A 23626-nucleotide genomic window follows, 5' to 3' on the forward strand; every position below is an offset into this window, starting at 1 on the left:
CTTGGCGCCTGCCTCTTAAATTAGACTGGCACCTTGATCCCAAACATTCACACTGGCTCAGCAAACCTCCAGGTCAGGTTTGGTCATCAACACTTGGAGATTGACTGTCCTTATTAGCAAAACACCTTTCCATCTCCTGCTGGCTGAAGGGCCATTTAAATGTCAAGAAATGCAAGAAATGCAGGACAGAGAGAGACCAATTACTGCTCCTTGGTTGCAGAGAAGGCCTCTGCGTACAGAAAACTGAGCACAGATATCCTGCAAAATGATGAGATCAATCCCGTTTCCCAAGGAACTCTAGGAACTGTTGTGCTCTGTCTCCTAACAATGCTTGGTGCCTTTTAAAATCTACAGTTCCCGGGGTTCTTTTTGGGGAAACCGTGACTTGTTAAAAGTGGTGTGTGATAACGTGTAAACCAGGGTATGCAGGACTTGTTTTTTAGCAGAACTCTTTGCCATGCAACCAACCAGATCCTGGTGCAAAAGAGAGCACTTTGAGTGAAAGAACACTGGTTTAACTATTAATCCCTTTTCCCAGGGAGCTCTGGGAATTGTAGTTCTTTGGATCCCTCAAATTGGGAGACTGAGGGAAGGGGGCGAGGCGAGGCTCACAGGTGAGAGCTGGGCAAATTCAGTCTTCTGTATGTGGAATAAAGATGCGAAGAGCTTGATATTATTATACTCTTCTCTCTCTCTCTCTCTCTCTCTCTTTCTTTTTCTCTTTTCCAGTACCTTTCCTATTTTTCTTTTTTTACATTAGTTTGGCTGTTATTTCATATCAAATGAAAAACTTTCAATTCAAACATGATTTTAAAACTAGATAAATAAAAAGGAATCGTAGCTCTCTGAGGGGAACAGTGGGAGAACACCGTCCCACCATCTCGTCCTCTGTCATCCCCTTCTCCTTGTGCCCTCCATCTTTCCCAACATCAGGGTCTTTTCCAGGGAGTCTTCTCTGCTCATGAGGTGGCCAAAGTATTGCAGCCTCAGCTTCAGGATCTGTCCTTCCAGTGAGCACTCAGGGCTGATTTCCTTCAGAATGGATAGCTTTGATCTTCTTGCAGTCCATGGGACTCTCAAGAGTCTCCTCCAGCACCATAGTTCAAAAGCATCAATTCTTTGGTGATCAGCCTTCTTTATGGTCCAGCTCTCACTTCCATACATCACTACTGGGAAAACCATAGCTTTAACTATACGGACCTTTGTTGGCAAGGTGATGTCTCTGCTTTTAAAGATGCTGTCTAGGTTTGTCATTGCTTTTCTCCCAAGAAGCAGGCGTTTTTTAATTTCGTGACTGCTGTCACCATCTGCAGCAATCAAGGAGCCCAAGAAAGTAAAATCTCTCACTTCCTCCATTTCTTCCCCTTCTATTTGCCAGAAGGTGATGGGACCAGTGGCCATGATCTTCGTTTTTTTTTTATGTTGAGCTTCAGACTATATTTTGCCCTCTCCTCTTTCACCCTCATTAAAAGGTTCTTTAATTCCTCCTCACTTTCCGCCATCAAGGTTGTGTCATCTGCATATCTGAGGTTGTTGATATTTCTTCCGGTAATCTTAATTCCATTTTGGGATTAAAAACCTGCTAGGGAGGAGAAAGGTCCATCCCACCTGGTGGAGCTGGAATGGACCCCTCGATAGATGAAATCTCCTATGTCAGGCATTGAAAATCCAGCTATGAGGTTCCACCTATTAGCATGCAAGGAATTTTAGGAATATAGGGTCAGATCAAAGGCCTGTGACTCACAGTGTTCAAGCAGATGTCTTGTGCTGCGGTTATTTGACTTTTTAAATAGGAAGTTAGGCAGAGGTGCTGTAGAGATTGCCACAGCAAAAGGCATTCCTCTTGTTCAGTTGCCTTAGGAGGATTTTTTAAAAGCACACAAGCAGGGTAAATGGAAAAAATGCTTCTCTCCATATGTTCGCTGTCATTTGATTCCCCAAAATCACTCCAGGGTTCTTTTTGCACCTTTCCTTCCCAACAGCTGCTCAACTTCCCCCCTTAATGACCACCGTTAGCTGTTCCTTCCAACTTCTTGGCCTTCCAACACCTTGAGAGTCAGCCTTGGGGCTGAGAATTGCAGCGATGCTTGTAAGCACCTCCAAGGGCATGGTTTGTTGTTTTCCTGGAGTAGCAATCATAGAATCACAGAACTGTAGATTGCAAAGGGTTGCAAGGGTCATCTAGTCCAACCCCAGGCAATGCATGAATCTTTTGCTGAACATGGGATTTGAACCCTTGACTCTTGAGATTAAAAGTCTTGTGTTCTACTGACTGAGCCACTCCGAACACATATGTACATTCTGAACATACAATGCCCATTTGCAGCTGAAATATCCTGGTTGAATAATGATGATGATAACAATAATTTATAATCACACATTTCCACCAGACCAGGACTCAAAGTAACTTACAACACAGATAAAATACAGGAAGCTAAAAACATATAAAAGAGAATTGGTTAGCAAGTAATTAAAAATACTTGAAAAATCTATTAAAATACACATGATAAAAACAGCACAGCACTCTTTGTGCCACTTGGTGATGCATTACTCAAGGAAGCCCTCTAGGAGATTAGTCTTGAGTTTTCATTTGGAAGGGAAGTCCTGATGGCTTTTAAAAGAACAGATTCTCCAACACTAGCAGGGGGCAGTATGGTGCAGTGGTTAAAATCAAGAAAGTATGACACCTTTATTGAATTGTATTGGTTGCCTTGATGAATTTTTGTTGTTGCTATTTCCTTTATTTATGTGCCACTGTATTTGATATTATCCCACATTTGTTGTGATTATTGTGAGCTGCTTTGAGCTCAAGCAGGATTCAAACATTAAAATCAAATCCAAATTAAATTTTTTATTGTATTTTAAATATTTTGTTGGAAGCCGCCCAGAGTGGCTGCAGAAACCCAGCCAGATGGGTGGGTTATAAATAATAAATTATTATTATTATTAATTATTACAGTGGTACCTCGGGTTAAGAACTTAATTCATTCTGGAGGTCCGTTCTTAACCTGAAAACTGTTCTTAACCTGAGCTACCACTTTAGCTAATGGAGCCTCCCGCTGCTGCCGCACAATTTCTATTCTCATCCTGAAGCAAAGTTCTTAACCTAATGTACTATTTCCGGGTTAGCAGAGTCTGTAACCTGAAGCATCTGTAACCCGAGGTACCACTGTATTATTATTATTAGTATTATTATTAAGAAAGAAGAAAAGCCCAATTTCACTGTTGGGCAGAGCGTGTTGCCCCTGCTCAAGAATGTATAATATGAGCAATTCCATTGTGCTTATCCCTGCCTCCCCTTCCTCAGTCATCTCCACTTTGTCAAATTTTGGATTGCAGGTTCCTTGGGGCAGAGACCTGACTTTCCTCCTATTCTCAGGAAAATGCTATGCATGCTGATGCTGTATTGACAACAGGACCAGCTTTAAAAAAGCGACTCTAATGCATGGATGTGTGTACCAATGCGCTTTTAAGAAGGGAACCCCCCCCCCAAAGCAAAATCAGGACAAAATAGGAGCAGAGAAATGAATTAAAAGCTATTTGAGATCATCTCGGACCACCATAGAAATTTGGATTGAAAGGGAGATTGACAAGTGTCGTTGCAAATATAAGACCTTGAAAAGGTTTATGGACTCACATCATAGGAGCTTTAAAAGCCCAAAACATTATTATTATTTTTTGCAATCTGCCAAGAGTGGTCTCCTTTCATTCTCACCCCGTTTGGCTCGTGTATTTCAAACATATCTCTGGCAGTGGCATATAAAAAAGTGCTGGCAATTGTAACATGAACAGGACTTCATAGTTGTTATCTGCAGAGCTGAACCCTCTCCTAGAATAAACTGTTTCCAGCCAAGGAAAGCTCAGAGGTTTGCTCGATTGAAAACAATGCTCAGGCTGATCCCTTGACCCCCCCCCCCCCGAGCCCAGAGAAACATGGGGAGCACAAGGAATGGATGCAAAACAATGAGGGCTAGCTGCTTGGCAAGGATGAGTGTGGGACTGCGTATTGCTGCAGCGAGTTTCACATTTCTTTCAGAGCTACAATGTCACGCTCCCTGCTTGCTTGTGTATTAATTCATTTGCAAAATTTGCTGGTAGCTTTCCCTTTAACCCAAAGCAACTTACAACCAAACAGCTCCCTAAATGTGATTGTCAAGAATTCACTGGGGTACATCTCTCTCTCCCCTCCCCACAATTAAAAGTGGAGGCATCTATTCATAAAACTGCTCTGCGGTTGCTTATAATTCACATGTGAGCTCCAAAGTTCAGCGGACTTTGGGTAGCCACAGAGGTGTACGAGGTAAAGGGACCCCTGACCAGTAGGTTCAGTCAAGGCAGACTCTGGGGTTGTGGCGCTCATCTCGCTTTATTGGCTGAGGCAGCCGGTGTACAGCTTCTGGGTCATGTGGCCAGCAGGACTAAGCCGCTTCTGGCGAACCAGAGCAGCACACGGGAACGCCGTTTACCTTCCCGCCGGAGCAGTACCTACCGTATTTTCCCCTCTATAACACGCAGATTTTTTCTCCTAAAAAGTAAGGGGAAATGTCTGTGTGTGTTATTGAGCGAATGTGTGGTCCCTGGAGCTGTTTGTCCCAAGTGCATGGCAAAAATCAGGCAAAAATCATATTGCGCCGTCACGGAGGAGAGGAGGCTGCTGCTTTCCTGCATTCTGCCTCAGGGTCTTACTGCCCACCCTGTTCTGTTTCGGTTGCTGTATGCTCAAACGGAACAAAGAGCAGTGAAATCCCCTCCCCCTCCAGGCAAGTAGAGAGGAAAGCAGAGGTCCTTCCTTCTAATTCCTCTCCGTGCTCCCTCTCCGTGCTCCGGTGCGGCTGCTGCGTCTGGGGACTCGGCATGCAGCGGAAAACATGCAGATGAGAGAGAGAGAGAAAGAGAGAGAGAGAGAGAGAGAGAGAGAGAGAGAGAGAGGGGGGGGGGGGCTGGCTTGGGTGGGTGGGTGGACTTTTGCCTTCCTTCCCCCCCCTTTAAACCCCTCTCCTGCATTCTTAGCCAGCTGCTTCTCTGCACACCCCTCTCGTGCTCCTTGTCCCTTCTATATTTTTCCTTCCCTCCCCACTTAAAACGTGGTTACAAAGCACCGATCCACATGGATCCTCAGGATCTTTGCATTGGGTCACCCCAAATTCACCATCAGATCACATAGCAATGATCTGATGCAAAAACAGGGCTGCAATGGTGCAAAAACGTGGTTACAAAGCATGGATCCACATGGATCCTCAGGATCTTTGCATTGGGTCACCTCAAATTCACCATCAGATCACATAGCATGTCCATGGCTACAGCCTGCCCCCCCAAAATCACGTACCCACTGTTGCCTGGGGCTGCAATGGTGCAAAAATGTGGTTACAAAGCATGGATCTACATGGATCCTCAGGATCTTTGCATTGGGTCACCCCAAATTCACCATTAGAGCACATAGCATGTCCATGGCTACAGCCTGCCCCCCAAAAATCACACACCCACTGTTGCCTGGGGCTGCAATGGTGCAAAAACATGGTTACAAAGCATGGATCCACAGGGATTCTCAGGATTTTTGCATTGGGTCACCCCAAATTCACCATCAGATCACATGTCTGTGGCCACAGCATGAAGCACAAAAATGATACATCCACTGTTTCATTCAGAATGTTTTTTCCCTTGTTTTCCTCCTCTAAAAACGATGTGCGTGTTATGGTCAGGTGCGTGTTATAGAGCGAAAAATACGGTATTTATCTACTTGCACTTTGACATGCTTTCGAACTGCTAGGTTGACAGGAGCAGGGACCAAGCAATGGGAGCTCACCCGGTCGCGGGGATTCAAACCGCCGACCTTGTGATCGGCAAGTCCTAGGCCCTGTGGTTTAACCCACAGCGCCACCCGGGTCCTTGTGTATGAGATACAAGAATGAAATAGTATTTACAGCAGTGCACAGGTGCCTTAACTTGAAATATCTGGACTTATTATGCCCCACCCCCAGTCCCCCAATATTTTAAGAAGGCTCATTTTAAACAAATGAAAAATTGGCTGGTGAGGTGATTGCGGCGGCTGCAGAATTTTGAGGGATGCACAACTAGAAGCAAACAAGAACCAGCTCTCCCTCTACCCCATTAGTCAGGATGAGCACATCCCACTTATTTTGGTAAAACGGGGAAGGGGAACCTACTGGTATGCCTCCCCCTCCCCGATGTTGTGGGACTCCAACTCCCATCAGCCACAACCAGTTTTACCAATGGGGTCCAGTCACAAAAGACACAAAGCACTGTTTTGGAAAAAAACACACATAAAATATTCTAGCTTACGCTGAAAATATCAGGTAGTACGAATTATCGACAAAAGAAGAGTGGCAAATGCAATTAATGGACCATGCAGAATTAGACAAATTGACAGGAAGGATTCGAAACCTGCGGGACCAAAAATTCTTAGAGGACTGGAGTAAATATTTGAACTATCTGAAAAGCAATTGTAATGAACAGATTACGCTAGTAGGAATGCAAGAAGTTTTGTAAGGAGGATTATGCGAAATGTTGCAAGGAAGATTAAGAAGAGAATATTAGTTAAGGATTATTAAAAGTAACAGAGAAATTAAGAAATGCAGATTAAGTGATAAAGAATGGAAAATCTTCAGAGGTAATTGGCAGAAGTCTAAAAAAATTGTATAAGATAAAAATGTATGTTAAATGACTGTTGGAAATGATATGTTAAAAAATTAATAAAAATGTGTGTGTGTGTGAAAGTATCAGGAAGCACACTACCCCTAAGCAAACCACATTTTAAAAATGATTTATGTCTTTATTTTAACCGTAAGGGCCACAATTTAATTATCATTGAACATCACACATAGAAACCTCCCCAACACATATCTGAAAATGACTCTGTTCGGTTGAAATCTGCTCTTAGAACAGCAATCTTCAACCTTTTGTGATCCAGATCTGCCTTTACCCCCAAACCAGTGGCGTAGCGTGGGGGGTGCAGGGGGGGCCAGCCGCACCGGGCGCAACATCTGGGGGTTAGGGTTAGGGGGCGCAAATCCACGGGTTAGGGGGCGCAAATTACTTGCCTTGCCCCGGGTGCTGACAACCCACGCTACGCCACTGCCCCAAACAGGCATCTAGGTACCCGGTTCTCGATTTTTCATCATATATCTGCAACATGGTAGTGCCGCTGTTGCAGCTCACTTGAGATCCGGTCACTGTAATGGAGCAGCCGGTCCACACTGAGGACTAGTGCCTTAGATTCTATTTGAGGTCCGTGTTGGAACACCAGGAACAGAAGGAGCAACAATAATGTTGTCGGTGCACCTCTTGAATTTAGGAATTTGCTCTCTGGCCAAAGAGCGTTGACCTCGAATCCTGGCACCTTTCATTTGAATTAGTGCTGTTGGCTTCCATTGGACTTACTGCAGTACAGAAGAGGAGATCTCATAGATCCCAAACAAATGACACTCATCTGCCTTTAAGAATTATGTATATGGCAAAGCCTTCCACTAGCATGCTGTGGGTATTTAGGACAACCACTTCTAAACCTCCTAAATCATGAGCCAGCCTGATGATCTAATGGTCTTCAGTGGGGATGCATACAGTGGTACCTTGGTTCTCAAATGCCTTGGTTCCCAAATGCCAAAAACCTGGAACTAAGTGTTCTGGTTTTCAAATGTTTTTTGGAAGCCAAACATCTGATGCAGCTGTCGGCTATTGTTTCTGGGGCGCCTGCACCAATCAGAAGCTGCGCGTTGGTTTTCAAACATTTCAGAAGTCAAGACAAATTATTATTGCTATACAGGCAGCTATCTCACCTCACCCAAATGGCCCTGTATGGGGTGTTTTGAAATGGCAGCAAATGGTTAGTTATTTAATCTCCAACTCCTTGAAAGATTCTATCAAAGGTGTCTCCGAAAAAAATTACATATCACTTGGGAAGACAGGCGAACTAATGTCAGTGTACTGGAAGAAGCAAAGATCACCAGTGTCAAAGCAATGATTCTTCAACATCAACTTCACTGGACTGGTCATGTTGTGTGGATGCCTGATAATCGTCTTCCAAAGCAACTATTTTATTCCGAACTTAAAAATGGAAAGCGTAATGCTGGTGGTCAACAAAAGAGGTTTAAAGACTCTCTCAAGGCAAATCTATTAAAAAGTAGTATAAACACCAACAACTGGGAAACACTGGCCTATGAGTACTCCAGTTGGAGAACAGCCTTTACCAAAGGTGTCATGGGCTTTGAAGACACTCGAACTCAGAACACAAGGGAGAAACGTGCTAAGAGGAAGGCATGCTTGGCAAATCCACACTGTGATCAATTCCCATCTGGAAACCAATGTTCCCACTGTGGAAGGATGTGTGGGTCCAGAATTGGCCTCCACAGTCACTTACGGTCTCATTGTTAAAACCGTGTTTATGGAAGACAACCTTACTCGGCTACGAGGGATCGCCAAAGAAGCAGCAGCAGCTAGACAGACAAACACAGCGATGCAAAGACAGGATCTTTTCCAGTTGGCTTGGATGTGCAATTCTGCCTTCAGAAGGTGGGAGGAAGCGGAATGGTCAAGATGCATCCAATATGGGTTTTCAAATTCCGATTGACACAGGAAGCTGGTTTTACCATTGGCCCATCTAGGCCGGACACTCGTTCTACCTGGAGACACCCAGGGATGGAACCTGAAATTCTCTTCTGGCAACACTCTACCACCAAGCTAAGTCCCTTGCCCACAGCTACCAACAGGTGAGAACCTATAAGAAGTGCAAATTGGTAGCAACTGTAAGCTTAAAGACTCTTTAAGTTCAAAGCTTAGGTATGGTATCTCTGGAGCCTCCCATTTAAGAAGGGAGAGAAACCCAACTCCTGCCTTCCTTAAATCCCTACTAAGGAGAGCAGCCAAATCCAATTGCAAGCAACACCTCCTGCCTACCAGTCAGAGGTTCCTGGAGTTGCTGTTTGAATGATGTATAATTACAGAAGGAAGGGAGCCAGGTTTCTAAGGGGGGTGGGTCCTATTCTCCTTCTCAGCCGGCCCAAGCAAACATTTGCATGTTCCTTTTACAACTCTGCCAGCTCTTTTTCCAACACAAGCCAATAAATTGTCCTTGTCACATCAACAAAAGGCCATGATTGAACGCAGTGTGTTTGTGTTGCATATTTGGGTGCGCTGACCTATCAGGCCTTGCAGCAAAGTACAAAGTCACAGGCATTACGGATTGAAGGCCAGACCCAGGAACAAACAGCTGCATCCCAGCAGAAAATCGGCAGGGAGCCTGAAAATTAGGAGGCAGTGATGTCCCAGGGATTGCGCCTAAAGCCAGAATCGCATATAGTCGAAACACATTGGGTGCAACGGTGGGTGGGATTGCCAAAGTCTTCCCCCCCCCGCCCCAGACAACAGCTCCTTTTTATTTTTAAAGTTTGCCCAGTGCGTAAAGCTGAATGCACACAAGTTAAATGCATTCAAGTTGCAGGTTTAATGTATACAGTGGAACCTTGGTTCTCGAACGGCTTAGTTGATGAACTAATCGGCTCCCGGACACCAAAAGCCCAGAAGTAAGTGTTCTGGTTTGCGAACGTTTTTTGGAAACTGAACGTCCGATGTGGCTTCCGTTTCAGTGCAGGAAGCTCCTGCAGCCAATCGGAAGCTGCGCCTTGGTTTTAGAACGTTTCGGGAGTCAAACGGACTTCAGGAATGGATTAAGTTTGAGAACCAAGGTACCACTGGATACACGTGCATCTGTAACAGCGAAACTGGATGACTTTGTCTGCTCCAGGCGCAACATGAGCATCCCTCTCCCGTATCAGTCTCTACAGTCGCAGCAAGTGCTGTAACTCTCCAATTACTGACTACTGTAATTCGCTCTACGCGGGGCTGCCCTTGAAGCTGTCCCAGAAACTCCAGCGGGTGCAGAATGCTGCAGCGAGGCTCCTCACGGGGTCTCTGCCATGGGAGCATATTTACCCAGTGCTTTACCAGCTGCACTGGCTCCCGGTGGAGTACAGGGTCAGATTTAAGGCACTGGTTTTGACCTTTAAAGCCCTTCACGGCCTAGGACCCTCGTACCTACGGGACCGCCTTTCCCGGTATGCCCCACGGAGAGCCTCAAGGTCCATAAATAGCAACACCCTAGAGGTGCCGGGCCCTAAGGAAGTTAGATTAGCTTCAACCAGAGCCAGAGCCTTTTCAACACTGGCTCCTGCCTGGTGCAACGCTCTGTCTCAAGAGACCAGGGCCCTGCAGGATCTGATTTCTTTCCACAGGGCCTGTAAGACAGAGTTGTTCCGCCTGGCCTTTGGCTTGGAGCCAGTTTGATTCCCTTCCCCTCTTTCTTTTTTCTTTTTCCTTTCTCCTCCTGCGATGAGGCTGCATTTTAATATTTTAATGTTTCAATATTTAATGTTGTATTTTAATCTTGTTTTTAAGTTGTATTCATTCAACTTGTTTTTATTATTGCTTGTTAGCCACCCTTGGCTGGGGAGGGTGGGGTACAAATAAAAATTATTATTATTATTATTATTAATAGTTTGAATTCACCCCCAAAGGCACACTCCTGCACTCAGACAGATGTCAACCACACAGGAAGCTATCTTATAGCAAGCCAGTCCATTGGTCCATTGAGTCCAGTAGCGTCTACACTGATTGGAGGCAACCTTCAAGCATTTCAGCCAATGGTCTCCCCCAGTTCTACTTGGAGATGCCAGCAGGATTGAACCTGCATGCAAAGCAGATTATTATCCACTAAACCATGGCCCTTCCTTATACCAATTGCATTTATATCACACCTCTCCCCCGAGGAGCTCAATGGGACGTACGGTTATCTCCACCTCCCCATTTTATTTTCACAACAACCCAGCGAGGTCTGTTAGGTGGAAAGTTCATGATAGGCCCATGAGCACCCCAAATATCCAAGTGGATATTTGAGCCTCGGTCTTCTGTGTCTTACTCCAACAGTCTGAACAGCAGAGATGTCTGAGGGTATCCTGGGAAGTCCAACCCACTGTGAATACAAACCCCATCCAGTGCCTGATTTCAATATAAGCTATAAGCAAGCTATAGCTTAGGGCCCCACTCTCTTGGGGGGCCCCCAAAAATTTAAAGGAAAAAACAACTGGATGTACATTCCCAAAATATAAGATAAAAAACAAATAAAATAAAACCTACATACAGCACCAGTGTTTTGTGTTGTGTAGGCTCCTATGATGCTAGCCTGCTCCCTAAAATATCACTGGTTTGCTCCTTTCTATACATAGGGGGCCTACATTCTGCATGGACTGGTTGCATAGCCACATGTGCAAATGGCTTTAGATACCTATTAGGTCCATAAATGACCATATAATATATATTCAACACCAAAAACAGTGACAATTTGTTGTTGACAAAGGACAGCTGGACATATAAAGGGCCCGATTACCTTCAGGAGCTGAGGGCCTCATCAAACCTAAATCTGGCCCTGACCCCATCAGAACTGGAACAGAACCTAAATCCTATTGAAATGTTTCTGAGCATTTGGGATCATAGAATTGTAGTGGAGTTGGAAGGGACCGCTACAATGCAGGAATCCTTTGCCCAGCATGGGGTTCAAACCCACGACCTTGAGGTTAAGAGTCTGTTGCTCTCCCAACACAGCTATTGGCCCAGACACTAAGCAGTCTTGAGTGTTTCCATACGCATCTAAAGAAAACCCCGTCAGATCGTGCCACAGGCTCAAATTCTCCAGCATCTTGTCTAGCTAACCACATGCCTACAGAATACCACAAGCAATAGTGTTCTCCCCACTGGGGATTTCCAACAAATGGGACTCAGGGTCATCATGCTTCCGACACGGGACTGGGAACATAGCCATTGTGGCCAGCATCCATGGACAGCCTTATCCTCAAAGATAAAAGACTGACCACACTCAACTACTGCATCAGCCTGTCTAAATGATTAGGAACATAAGAAGAGCCTTCTGGATTCGAACACAAGAGCCCTCTCACCTCCTGGGGTTTACAGCAACTAGTATTTGGAAGTATCTATTTGAGGAAGAGCAGAGCAGTCATGAAAACCTCTCCTCCATGAATGTGCCTAATCCTCTTTTAAAGGCACCCAAATTGGTGGCCATCCCTGTCTCAAGTGGGAGAGAGTTCCACAGCTGAACTACACCACTGTGCAGAGAAGTGCTTTCTTTTATTATTATTATTAATTTTTTCAAAAAATAGGAATTAAACAAAGAAAAACAAAGAACAATACATAACACTAGGACCCACGTACATACAGGACCGCCTCTCCTGGTATGCCCCGCGGAGGACCTTAAAGTCCACAAATGACAACATTTTGAAGGTCCCAAGTCGCAAGGTGGTTAGATTGGTCTCAACTAGGGCCAGGGCCTTTTCAGTACTGGCCCCGACTTGGTGGAACGCTCTGTCACAAGAGACTAGGGCCCTGCGGGACTTGACATCTTTCCGTAGGGCCTGCAAATGGAGCAGTTCTGCCTGACCTTTGGTTTGGACTCAGTCTGACCCTTATGTTTCCCTCCCCTTATGGTTTTGATCTATGGGCTACTTTTAAAATGAGGCTGCATTGTAAATTGCATTTTAACTTTTATTTTAACTTGTGTTTTTCCCCCCTTATGTTTTTACTGAAATTTTATGGGTGTTAGCTGCCCTGAGCTCGGCTCTGGCTGGGGAGGGTGGGGTATTAATAATAATAATAATAATAATAATAATAATAATAATAATAATAATGGGATCCCACTAATTCAATGTCTCCTCCCTACCCCTCACCCAGGAGATTTGGCTAGCACCAACTACAATGTTGTCCTGCCATACAGGGAAGAGATATATTTGCAACATGCCAAGTCTTAAGGTGCTGCAAGTTTGTTGCTTCTGCCTGTTTGAAAACATGATTTCCAATTCACGTTTTAATTTCGTTACATGTACCTCTCACATTTCCTCCAAGGTGCTCAAGGTCTCCTGCTCCCCATTTTACTTTCACCACAACCCTGAGAGGTAGGTTAGGACTAGGAGTTAGGTAGGTTAGGAATGGCTTGAGGTCCTCCAGAATAGCGATTGTGGAATCCAACCTTTGTCTCCCAGGTTCAGACACGTCAGAACCACATCAAAATGCTTAGTCTCCCTAGTTTATTTCACTCCCAATTTGTTCCTTTACAACTGGATGTTGTGGTGTGTTTGTGTGTGGGCTGGATTTCTTGAGCAATCTGGTAACCTTCTTATTGCTAACAAAGTCTCTGGAGATTAGAACCCTACCTGTCAAATAGTTTTAATTCATTTCAACAAAAGCTCTAAAGTTAAAGGAGAGAGGAAAAAATATGGCATCTTTAGCAGCAGATTGAAAATCACCCTATGGCCTCAATGAAGTGTTTAGTTGCTTCCATCCTTACAGGGAAAGAAACTCTTCACTTTCCCTTTGTATCCTTAATCAAGCAGGAAGCTTGCTTTTTTGCAGCCTGGAGCTACCAGATCATGGCCCCACCCACAGACTGCTGGGTCTTTAGCAGCCTTAAGGCAAGGCATGCTCAAGTTCAGTCCCTCTGCATTTAAAAGAACTAACAGTAGTGATGTATGGAAGTGAGAGCTGGACCATAAAGAAGGCTGATCTCCGAAGAATTGATGCTTTTGAATTATGAGCTGGAGAAAACTCTTGAGAGTCCCATGGACTGCAAGAAGATCAAGCCTAGCCATTCTGAAGGAAATCAGCCCTGAGTGCTCAATGGAAGGACAGATCCTGAAGCTGAGGCTCCAATATTTTGGCCACCACATGAGAAGACTCCCTGGAAAAAACCCTGATGTTGGGGAAGATGGAGGGCACAAGGAGAAGGGGATGACAGAGGAAAAGATGGTTGGACAGTGTTCTTGAAGCTACCAGCATGAGTTTGACCAAACTGCGGGAGGCAGTGGAAGACAGGAGTATCTGGCGTGCTCTGGTCCATGGGGTCACAAAGAGTCGGACATGACTAAACGACTAAACAACAACAAATATATGCATATAAAAAACCTTTGAAACCTCATAGCACTGACTCAGGTTTTCCCCAAAACCAACAACTGAATAGTTTTATTTGTAAGTGGTAAAATGTGAAGATTTTTATGGTTAAAGTAAGTGTGATTTAAATAAAAATGGTTAGAAATTATGATATATGTAAACTGCTAAAGATGAGGTAAAATGAAAATCAGATAGGGGGGACTTGGGGAAACCCACCTAACAATGTTTAGAAAAAATAAGGTAAGACAAGAATTTGTTTGTATTGTTTGTTTTTCTGTTTGTGTTGTCTATTTGTGTTATAAAATGAATAAAAAGTTTTTTTGGGGGCGGGGGAACAAACCAAAAACTGAAGGAAAGGCATTCTCTCCGAAATCAGCATCATTCAGATTTTTGTTTTTACTTAGCAAGACAGATGGATCCAGAACTTTAAAAAAGAAAGAATTAGCTCTGTTTATATTTTCTTAAAGTGGAATGTACAATGCTCCCAATTCTTTTCCTAGAGTAGCCTTTTAATTACTATTCATGGTTAAGTTAACTCACACTCAGGGAAAAGAAATATTTTTTTTTTTAATGTCCTCATTTTCAGAGATAACATCTTTCAAATAACCAAGTAGTAGAATATTCAGAGTTCACCTAAATGTATGAGCAGGAAACAGCAGTCAGCAGTAAGGATCACAATAGCTAAGAACTGGGGAACAGAGAGTACATGTGAATGCTTTGATAAAAGTTTGGTCTATAGTAAAAACGACTTATTATAAAAGCACACACATAAATCAGCCCAACAAGTTCACAGAAAGATGGGCATTCATCGTAATGCTTTGGAACAACAAGTTTAGCAACAAAGCACAACTTTATGCAGCCTTCCATTTCAAGAATCAAAGAATCACAGAGTTGGGAGGGATCCATGAGGATCATCTAGTCCAACCCCAGCAATGCAGGAATAAGAAGCTGTCCCTTATGCAGATCAAGCCTGCAACCTTGGAGTTATCAGCACCACACTCTAACCAACACAAACGCTGTTAGCATTTGTGAACAGATGCTTTCATTTGCTTCCTTGCACCTTATTTGTTCGCATTTACGATTTTGCCGTTAAGCATAAAAGTATTATTTCAAAACGCCCTTTTCTCCAGATAAATGTTTCAGTTCGTTAATTGGTTAGATGCCGGTCAGTTCAAAATCAGCATACAGTCATAAAAAGGTAAAAGGTAAAGGTACCCCTGCCCATACGGGCCAGTCTTGCCAGACTCTGGGGTTGTGCGCCCATCTCACTTAAGAGGCCAGGGGCCAGCGCTGTCCGGAGACACTTCCGGGTCACGTGGCCAGCGTGACATCGCTGCTCTGGCGAGCCAGAGCTGCACACGGAAACGCCGTTTACCTTCCCGCTGGTAAGCGGTCCCTATTTATCTACTTGCACCCGGAGATGCTTTCGAACTGCTAGGTTGGCAGGCGCTGGGACCGAGCAGCGGGAGCGCACCCCGCCGCAGGGATTCGAACCGCCGACCTTTCGATCGGCAAGTCCTAGGTGCTGAGGCTTTAACCCACAGCGCCACCTGCGTCCCGCATACAGTCATACCTTGGGTTAAATATGCTTCACGTTGAGCGTTTTCAGGTTGCGTTCTGCAGCGACCCAGAAGTAATGGAATGGGTTACTTCCAGGTTTCGCCATTTGCACATGCGCAGACACTCAAAATGACGTCACACGCATGCACAGAAGCGGCGAATCGTGACCCGCACACGCTCAGACGCAGGTCGTGTTCTGCTCAGGATGCGAACGGGGCTCTGGAATGGATCCTGTTCACATCCAGAGGTACAACTGTACCCGAAACCTGCTTAACAATGTAGCTTATTTCTTTCTTTCTAGAAAGACCCTAACTAAATGTAACTAAAGGTAACAGAGAGATCTTACCTAGGTTGGGGTGTCTAGTCCCTCCTGGGGTTCCCCGGTTCTGGAGATTATGGAGCATGGGGTTGTCGAAGGGTGAGGAATTCCAAGTGGCCCCCAGCTCCGGGGCCATGTAGCTCGCTGGGTAGGGGCTGGAGTAAGATCCACTGAAACTGCGGGCGTATTGTTCCCTGCTGTTGGCCGTGATGCTGAGAGGGTTGCTGTACGTGGCCCCCTCTCTGGAGGTGGTGGTTGGGATGGGGGAGCCGGCAGCGAAGGAGAACCTGGGCGAGACGGACGGGTGCGTCGAGCCGGGGTTATACGAGGCGCTCTCGGCTCCGGGCTGAGTCCAGATGGAGTGGCCGGAGGGGCTGCCTTGCTGCGATGAGGCAGACGCCTGGAGGTAAGGAAGGCTGGGAATCATGGTGCCGACTCTCGTGGTCGGGATGTAGACAGGAGAAGTGGCAGCCGCACCGTGCATGAAGCCACTCGCCCCTTCGTAGGCCTGAGGGCAATGGTTGGCAGCCATGGCTAAGCTCTGGTACATCTCTGGAGGAGCAGGCGAGATCCAAGTGGGTTAGAGGGAGAGAGAGTCTACCTCCAAAATCAAGACAGGAGGTGTGCCCAATCAGGTCCAGGATGAGAGGATAGGGTGGGGAAGCAGTTTTCCAGGTCCTAACAGGTCCTAACTTTCAAGGTGGTTCCAGGCATCAGAGCCAGCAGTGGCTTCCGTGGTCTGGCATTCTTCTCTCCCTTCTGGGCCTGGTTCACACCTATAAAGGAAGGGGAAACAGAATGAGACGTGCAGGTAAAGTGTGGGTAGGGGGGAAGAGAAAGAAGGAGAGAAAAGTTGGTTCAAAAAGGCTCCCCTCCACACTTAAGGCAGGTATAATGAACTTAAGGAAGGTAAGAGACAGTTAGAAGGCACCATCAGCACAGCCGAATCTTTGTCCCTGGGGGTATGAGGGTAAAGGGACCCCTGACCATTAGGTCCCCTCGTGGCCAACTCTGGGGTTGCGGCGCTCATCTCACTTTACTGGCCGAGGGAGCTGGCGTACAGCTTCCGGGTCATGTGGCCAGCATGACTAAGCCGCTTCTGGCAAACCAGAGCAGCACACGAAAATGCCGTTTACCTTCCCGCCAGAGTGGTACCTATTTATGTACTTGCACTTTGACATGCTTTCGAACTTCTGGGCTGGCAGGAGCAGGGACCGAGCAACCGGAGCTCACCCCGTTGCAGGGATTCGAACAGCCACCCTTCTGATCGGCAAGTCCTAGGCTCTGTGGTTTAACCCACAGTGGCAGCCCGTCCCACTTAAGGCAGGTATAATAAACTTAGGGAAGGTGAGAGACGGTTAGAGGGCACCACTAGCACAGCCAAACCTTTGTCCCTGGGGGTATAGATGCTGCTAATTGGACCAGGTCTAGCTGTTTGATCTGAAATCACATCACAGCAGCAGGCTGTCCTTTTGGGAAAGGGAGTGAAAATAATAAAGGATTGAAACTGGAGCCTAGAGTTAGGTAGGTTAGGAATTGCTTGAGGTCCTCCAGAATAGGGATTGTGGAATCCAACCTTTGTCTTTGGTGGGTTGGCGAGAAAATGGAAAAAGTTGTTTTGCGGGGAGGCAGGCAGCGGAAAGCAGGTGAGCAAAGGCATAAGACGGTTTGCACACAGAAAGGTGGGAGTTGGATAGGTCCCGGTGTGCTGTGTCATAGGTGTATACTTTTCCTGGAAGGATAAAATTGTAGAGTTGAGAGGGTACGCCGAGGGTCATCTAGTCCAACCCTTCCGAGGGAGGAATTGCCGCTCTGTGAACCAGAGTTCCGTTTGAGGCTCACTTCAACACAGAAATGGGATGTCTGGAAACTGTGCGCATGCTCAGGGATGAAAATGCCACAGGCCTCAAATCCTCCCAGGTTCATGACTTCTGTGCGTGCTCAGAGGGCGAGGAATGTTCATTACAGAGCCATTCCTTGCAGCCTTGAACAACACCCCTCTCCCCGCTTGTCACAACGCACATTTGTGCACACATCAAAAGGCAACTGTAATGACTCATGATTTCCTCCTTTGCAGTTAAGATCTGCCAATTCTGCCCAACCACACTTAGAGAGGCAAGCAGTAGGACCCATATGGGATGTGCATACTGCAAGGGGGGTATAATTGTGCACAAGAGCACTGCAACACATGCATGGAACACATGTGTGACCCCAATCTACAATGCATGTACATCTACATGTTCAAAACAGCAGCAGGAAATGCAGGACAGGCTAACTAACATGAATTGCTCGTCCTTCTGTTGACGCAGGAAAATATGAAGGTCTTGTTTTCCTGTTGTTCTTAACCTTCATGTCCTTCATCCTCACCACAACCCTGCGAGGTGGATTAAACGAAGAGGGTGAAATCGTCACCCAGTGAGCTTCCTGGCCATGGGGGATTTGAACCCAGAGTCTCCCCAGCGTAAGTGTAATCACAGCTCTAACCACTGTGCCACAATGTCTCTCCAGGGCCTTTGGAAGCCTGCCCCACAACACAAAAAACCAGTCCCCTTCAGCAGTCTGCATTTTGCATGCAGGCACCAAGGGAACAAGGGACGCGGGTGGTGCTGTGGGTTAAACCACAGAGCCTAGGAATTGCAGATCAGAAGGTCGGCGGTTCGAATCCCCCCGACGGGGTGAGCTCCCATTGCTCGGTCCCTGCTCCTGCCAACCAAGCAGTTCGGAAGCACATCAAAGTGCAAGTAGATCAATAGGGACCGCTCCGGCGGGAAGGTAAATGGCGTTTCCGTGCGCTACTCTGGTTCGCCAGAAGCGGCTTAGTCCTGCTGGCCACATGACCCGGAAGCTGTAAGCCGGCTCCCTTGGCCAATAAAGCGAGATGAGCGACGCAACCCCAGAGTCGGCCATGACTGGACCTAATGGTCAGGGGTCCCTTTACCTTTACCAAGGGAGCGAGGCTACCTCTACTCCCTTCTCAAATGGTCTCCTCAACACATAATGCCTGAAACAGAGAGGACTAGGATCTTCTAAAGGGCAGAGGCTGATGGGGTCACTGAAAAATATTGCATGGACAACCCATTAGGAGACACAGGAACTAGCAACCTACTTCGAACACAAACACAATCTGCTTTCCATACTTGACTCTTGCGCAAGGCGATGGGCCGGCAACCTTTGGGCATGTGCAAAGTGTCGTCCCCTGACTGCTGAACAATCACTGCCGGACTCTCCAGCTCTCCACCCCCAGCATCTACGCACGTGGACTTTGATAGCCCTGACTCCCAAGGACTGCAAGATCCAGTCCCTGAAACCTCTCGCAAAAGCCTCTTTCCCAAAGAGATCGGCCAGCGTTCATGTCTAAAATCGAGCTCTTCTCAAAAATACACTGAATTCGATTTGAATTTAGAGACCGGTTTTTGGCCGCCCTCCTCAGTCTCTCTCTCCTGCCAATGGGCCCCAAAGGAGATTCTCGTGGAAATGAAACGCAAACGGAGTTTAGGGGATTTTTATTTTTATGGATAAGGGTGGCTTCTCTTTTAAATCGGATCATACGCGGTCTCAGCTCCCCCCCCCCCCAAAAAAAAATTATTCCCAGCATGCCCGCTGTTTCTGCGCCATGGTGAAGCGAACAAACCCTCTCTTTCCAGATTTTCCAGGTTAATACGAATTAACACTCCCCCCTTCCCACTCCTCATTCCCCGTAGGTGAAACCGAATTCAAGCGTCGTGAAGATTCTTCCCCAATTATCCCCTGCTGCTCAATAACTGAAGAAATAAACTTAAGTGGGGAAAGCTTTCCCTCCCTTTTTTAAAAGTAACTTGAAATTTACACAAGTCTGTCTGTACGAAACGCCCGCAGCATTCGTTCAAAGTTTTAGCCGTTTCTGTTCCAGATTTATCAAGCAGATAATTAGAAATCGGCTGCCAGCGTTCCTTTTTTTTTAAAAAAAACCCCCACAATTTTTCCTTTAAAAATAAATAAATCATACCCTTACATTGATTTACTCATGAATCGGATTGATCTAATATATTTTAGCAATCTCCTCCAGAAAATGTTTGTAGAACTAAACTCTATAATGAATATTTTTCTGACGACGCAGGAGCAAATCTGAATTGCAACGTGCACAAATATAAAATCTGTGGACGGCGATAGTGCAATTACGCACAAAATAATGCGGTTTAAGATATAACCTTCAGCGTTGCAATGCAGCCTTGAGAAGCGTAAAGTTGTGATCACACAAAATAGCATGACGAGCAGGAAACACGGACACGCTCCAGCCAACTTTGAACACTTCAAAACTGAAAGCAGGAGGTCGCCTTAAAACTCCCTAGCAAACGAATGTGTGTCCCACTACATTTCTCCCAGCGGGGTTTAAAAAAGGTGCTTTTGCAATTCTGAAATTCAATTAACTCCAACCCAGATGTAAATAAAGAAACCCCCACTTTATATGTAGATGCAAATAGTTGGCAGAAGAAAAAGTGAGTTGGCTTGAAAACTTTGCAAAATTTAAAGGTGTGTGTATGGGGGAAAGAGAATCCAAATAGGATAAACATACTAGAAATATTTGGAATGGTTTTTTTTTTTTTTAATCTGTCCTTACAGGGGTTTCCCCCCCATCTCCCTCTTTTAAGAACGGAATGTTTTTATTATTACATTATACGAAGGAGATTTGAACATGGAAAATAAGCGGAGGTTTATTCACTCACTTGGACCCCCCCCCCCGCGCTTTACTTGGAAATACTGCAAGAGCGATTTACTCGGAACGGAACCCTCTTTTTACGCGGAAATCATAGTAAAAATAAGAATACTGAATCAGATCCTCTGAGTGGCTCCGTTCCGCCCTCAAAAGGGGTTTTTAACTTCCGCGCTTAAAATCAGATATTTGTTGCTCTCTGCTTTTAAAAAGCGATCACAAAAAGACGGAGACTGTTTAGAAATAATAATTAACTAATTTTTCTTTTACAGAGCAGTGCCTTAGTGGGGAAGAAAGAAATAGTAGCTCTACATTTGAAACAGCACATTATTATTTTTTAAAAAAATGTTTCTTATTGCCACCCCCCCCCAAAAAAAACCACACCCCTGTTTGAGAAGCGAGAGGGGGGAGAAAATCGCCTTTGGAACAAGAGCTGCCCTTTAAAAATGAAAATCCTCCCCATTCAATGAGAATCTCGATCAGCAAACCTGGGGTTTGCAAAGTAGCCAATGATGATCTAAGGCCGCTTGGATATTTTATTGCAAACAGTTTAGAAGTTTTATTACTCTGGAGCGGCATATAGGTTTTGTTACACAAATCTTTTAAATAAATAAGTAAATAAATAAATATAGTATCAAGTAGCTAAAAAGAAGGCAAATAAGGAAGACTTTCAAAACAGCAAGGAGACCTGGGAGAATATTAGAAGAATAGCAATAATCATTTTTATTACGCACAGTTCAGCCCCATCGATTTCTACACGACATCTATCAATCCAGCTGAGATCGGAGTTTAAAATTTTTCACGTTTGACTGAATCAATCCTGCATCAAACCACTACTAACCTTAAGAGGGGGATAACTAGAGGTATAGGAGATTTGCGCAAAAAAGAGATAAAATCCTGCCGAAACTACTTCGATGGGATTTATAAAAATTGGGTAGGATTTAAGAAGTTTAATTTTTCACTTTTCTAGGGACCTTCGTTGCGTTTCCCATCGCTGATTTCTTCTCTCTTTTTTTAAGCGAAAAGAATGTCTGCTTTGTGCGAAGCAAGGGAATGATATAAAAATAAAAGCGAACGGAGATCTAGGGAGCTGGCGAGGAGGAGGAGAAGGAGCGAGAGAGAACGAGAAGGGGCGAAATGAAACTGGAAAGGAGAAAGAACGAGAACGTGGAAGCTGGGGGTCGTGGGATCCTCGCAGCGCGATCCTAAGCTCGTTTTACTCGCCTCGTTGGGTTCAGCGATCCTCAATCCCGGGGGAACCTGAATGAAGAAGGTTACAGTTTCAGCTAAAAAAGGAAAGCCGGGATGGCTGCGGAGACGGAGAGACTGGAGAAAAAATATAGCGGAACCTATCCAAAGGAACGGTGGATCTTGCGCAAAGAGGGAGCGACATGTGCTGCCTTAAAAATCCAGCGTCGGACGAAGCGAAAAACGACCAGATTTTCTCGATCCGCGTGCATTTAATATATCCAAAGAGCAGTCTTTCCCTCAAAGAATTCTGGGCACCGTAGTTTCCCCCTCGCACTGTGACAATTGCCAGGAGCCCATCCTAAACTACAGAGCCCAGAATTCTTTGAAGGTGAGGAATGTTCTTTGGGTGTCCTTTCACTGCGATTCCTGCGTGGCAGAAGGTAGACTAGATGGCACTTAGAGATCCCTTTCCACTCTACAGGTCTACGGTTCTATAAAGGTCCAGTACGCGCGCGCGCAAAATATATATATCTGGGAATATATCTGGCGAGGAGAAAGCGGTGGTGGTGGCGAGCAAGGGGGAAAAAATCAAGAAAAATGGTCTGCAAGAGAGAGAGAGATAGAGATCTAACCGACCTGCTTTCTTCCGTCTCCGTTTGCCTGCTCCGAGTCGGGCTGTCTTCCCCGCGAAGCCGGTTCCACTCCGGAGCAGCGCCAAGGCGCAGCCTGCTGTGTCTGCGCCCGCGCTCCGGGGACCAGGGAGCCTTGATCACGCTGGTCACCCAGCTGAGAAAGCCCGCAAATGGCCCGCGGGAGGCTCCTGGCCCGTCTCTGCAGGCTGCCTGCCTCGGGCGGCCGCAGGAGCAACACGCCTCGCTCCTGCCGGAGGGGAGAGAGAGAGAGAGAGAGAGAGAGAGAGAGAGAGAGAGAGAGAGAGAGAGAGAGAGAGAGGCAAAAGCGTCAGGCGCCTCCGGCCCAGCCCCCTCGGCCAGGACCTCACCAAGCAGGGCTTCTGCTGACGCTTCCCGCCTCTTCCCTCCTCCTCCTCCAGTCCTCCCCCTCCTCTTTCCCCACTTTCTTGCCTCCTGGCCTCGCCACACCATAGGAACACACAGGGAGTTGCTTTCCCATGACTCAGACCATTGGTCCAGCCAACTCAGTAGCGTCTGCACGGGCCGGCAGCAGCAGGGTTTCAGGCAAGGGGGAGGCACCCTTCTAGCGTCGCAGCAACGGAGCAGCTGGCACGTTTGCAAAGCTCAGCAGGGTCTGCTTAGGTTTCTCATCGGATGGGGGCACGTCGGGTTGAGAGGGGGTTGGACTAGATGACCGTCGGGGTCCCTTCCAACTCTAAGATTCTGTGATTCCCAGCCCTGCCTGGAAATGCCATTGGGAACTGCTCCTCCACTTTTCCAAAAAGATGCGTTTTCGACGTGGGAGTGTATCTGCTGAGCAACTGAGCCAATCTTCATTCCTTTGGGGGCGGGGCATGGAAACTGTGTGTATGTGTAGATAGATAGATAGATGATAGATAGATAGATAGATAGATAGACAGACAGACAGACATTATTAGATAATATAGCACCCTGAACAAGGACAAAATTCCTTGCCCCCCACTTAAATATTACTTATTTTCACAAGAATTCCTTTTTTAATGGATATTCTCATTAGGTCCCTGAATAGATAAAGGTCTTATTATTATTGTTGCTGGCACCTGTCTGTCTTGGCAGAGACCATTACGGGAGAGGCATGCTTTGTTGCAGACAGAGGTGTCCCATAGTGGTTTATTCTTAATAATAATAATAATAATAATAATAATAATAATATTAATAATAATAATAATAATAATAATAATAATAATAATAATAATAATAATAATAATTTTTATTTATACCCTGCCCTCCCCA

General features: G+C 45.8%; 1 protein-coding gene across 1 annotated transcript in view; it reads right to left on the reverse strand.

Annotated features, from left to right (window-relative positions):
* Positions 1-22718, reverse strand: part of GATA4 (GATA binding protein 4) — a 61420-nt gene extending 38702 nt beyond the window's left edge. The window contains exons 1-2 of the mRNA XM_083733651.1: positions 22359-22718; positions 15869-16617 (exon numbers count right to left, since the gene is read on the reverse strand). Of these exons, the coding sequence (XP_083589777.1) occupies positions 15869-16391 (523 nt within the window). The 5' untranslated portion in view covers positions 16392-16617; positions 22359-22718. The remainder of the gene's footprint in view (positions 1-15868; positions 16618-22358) is intronic.
* Between the last annotated feature and the right edge of the window lie 908 nt (positions 22719-23626).

Source organism: Podarcis gaigeae, assembly GCF_964106915.1.
Source record: "Podarcis gaigeae genome assembly, chromosome: 3".
In the NCBI taxonomy this organism is placed as follows: Eukaryota; Metazoa; Chordata; class Lepidosauria; order Squamata; family Lacertidae; genus Podarcis; species Podarcis gaigeae.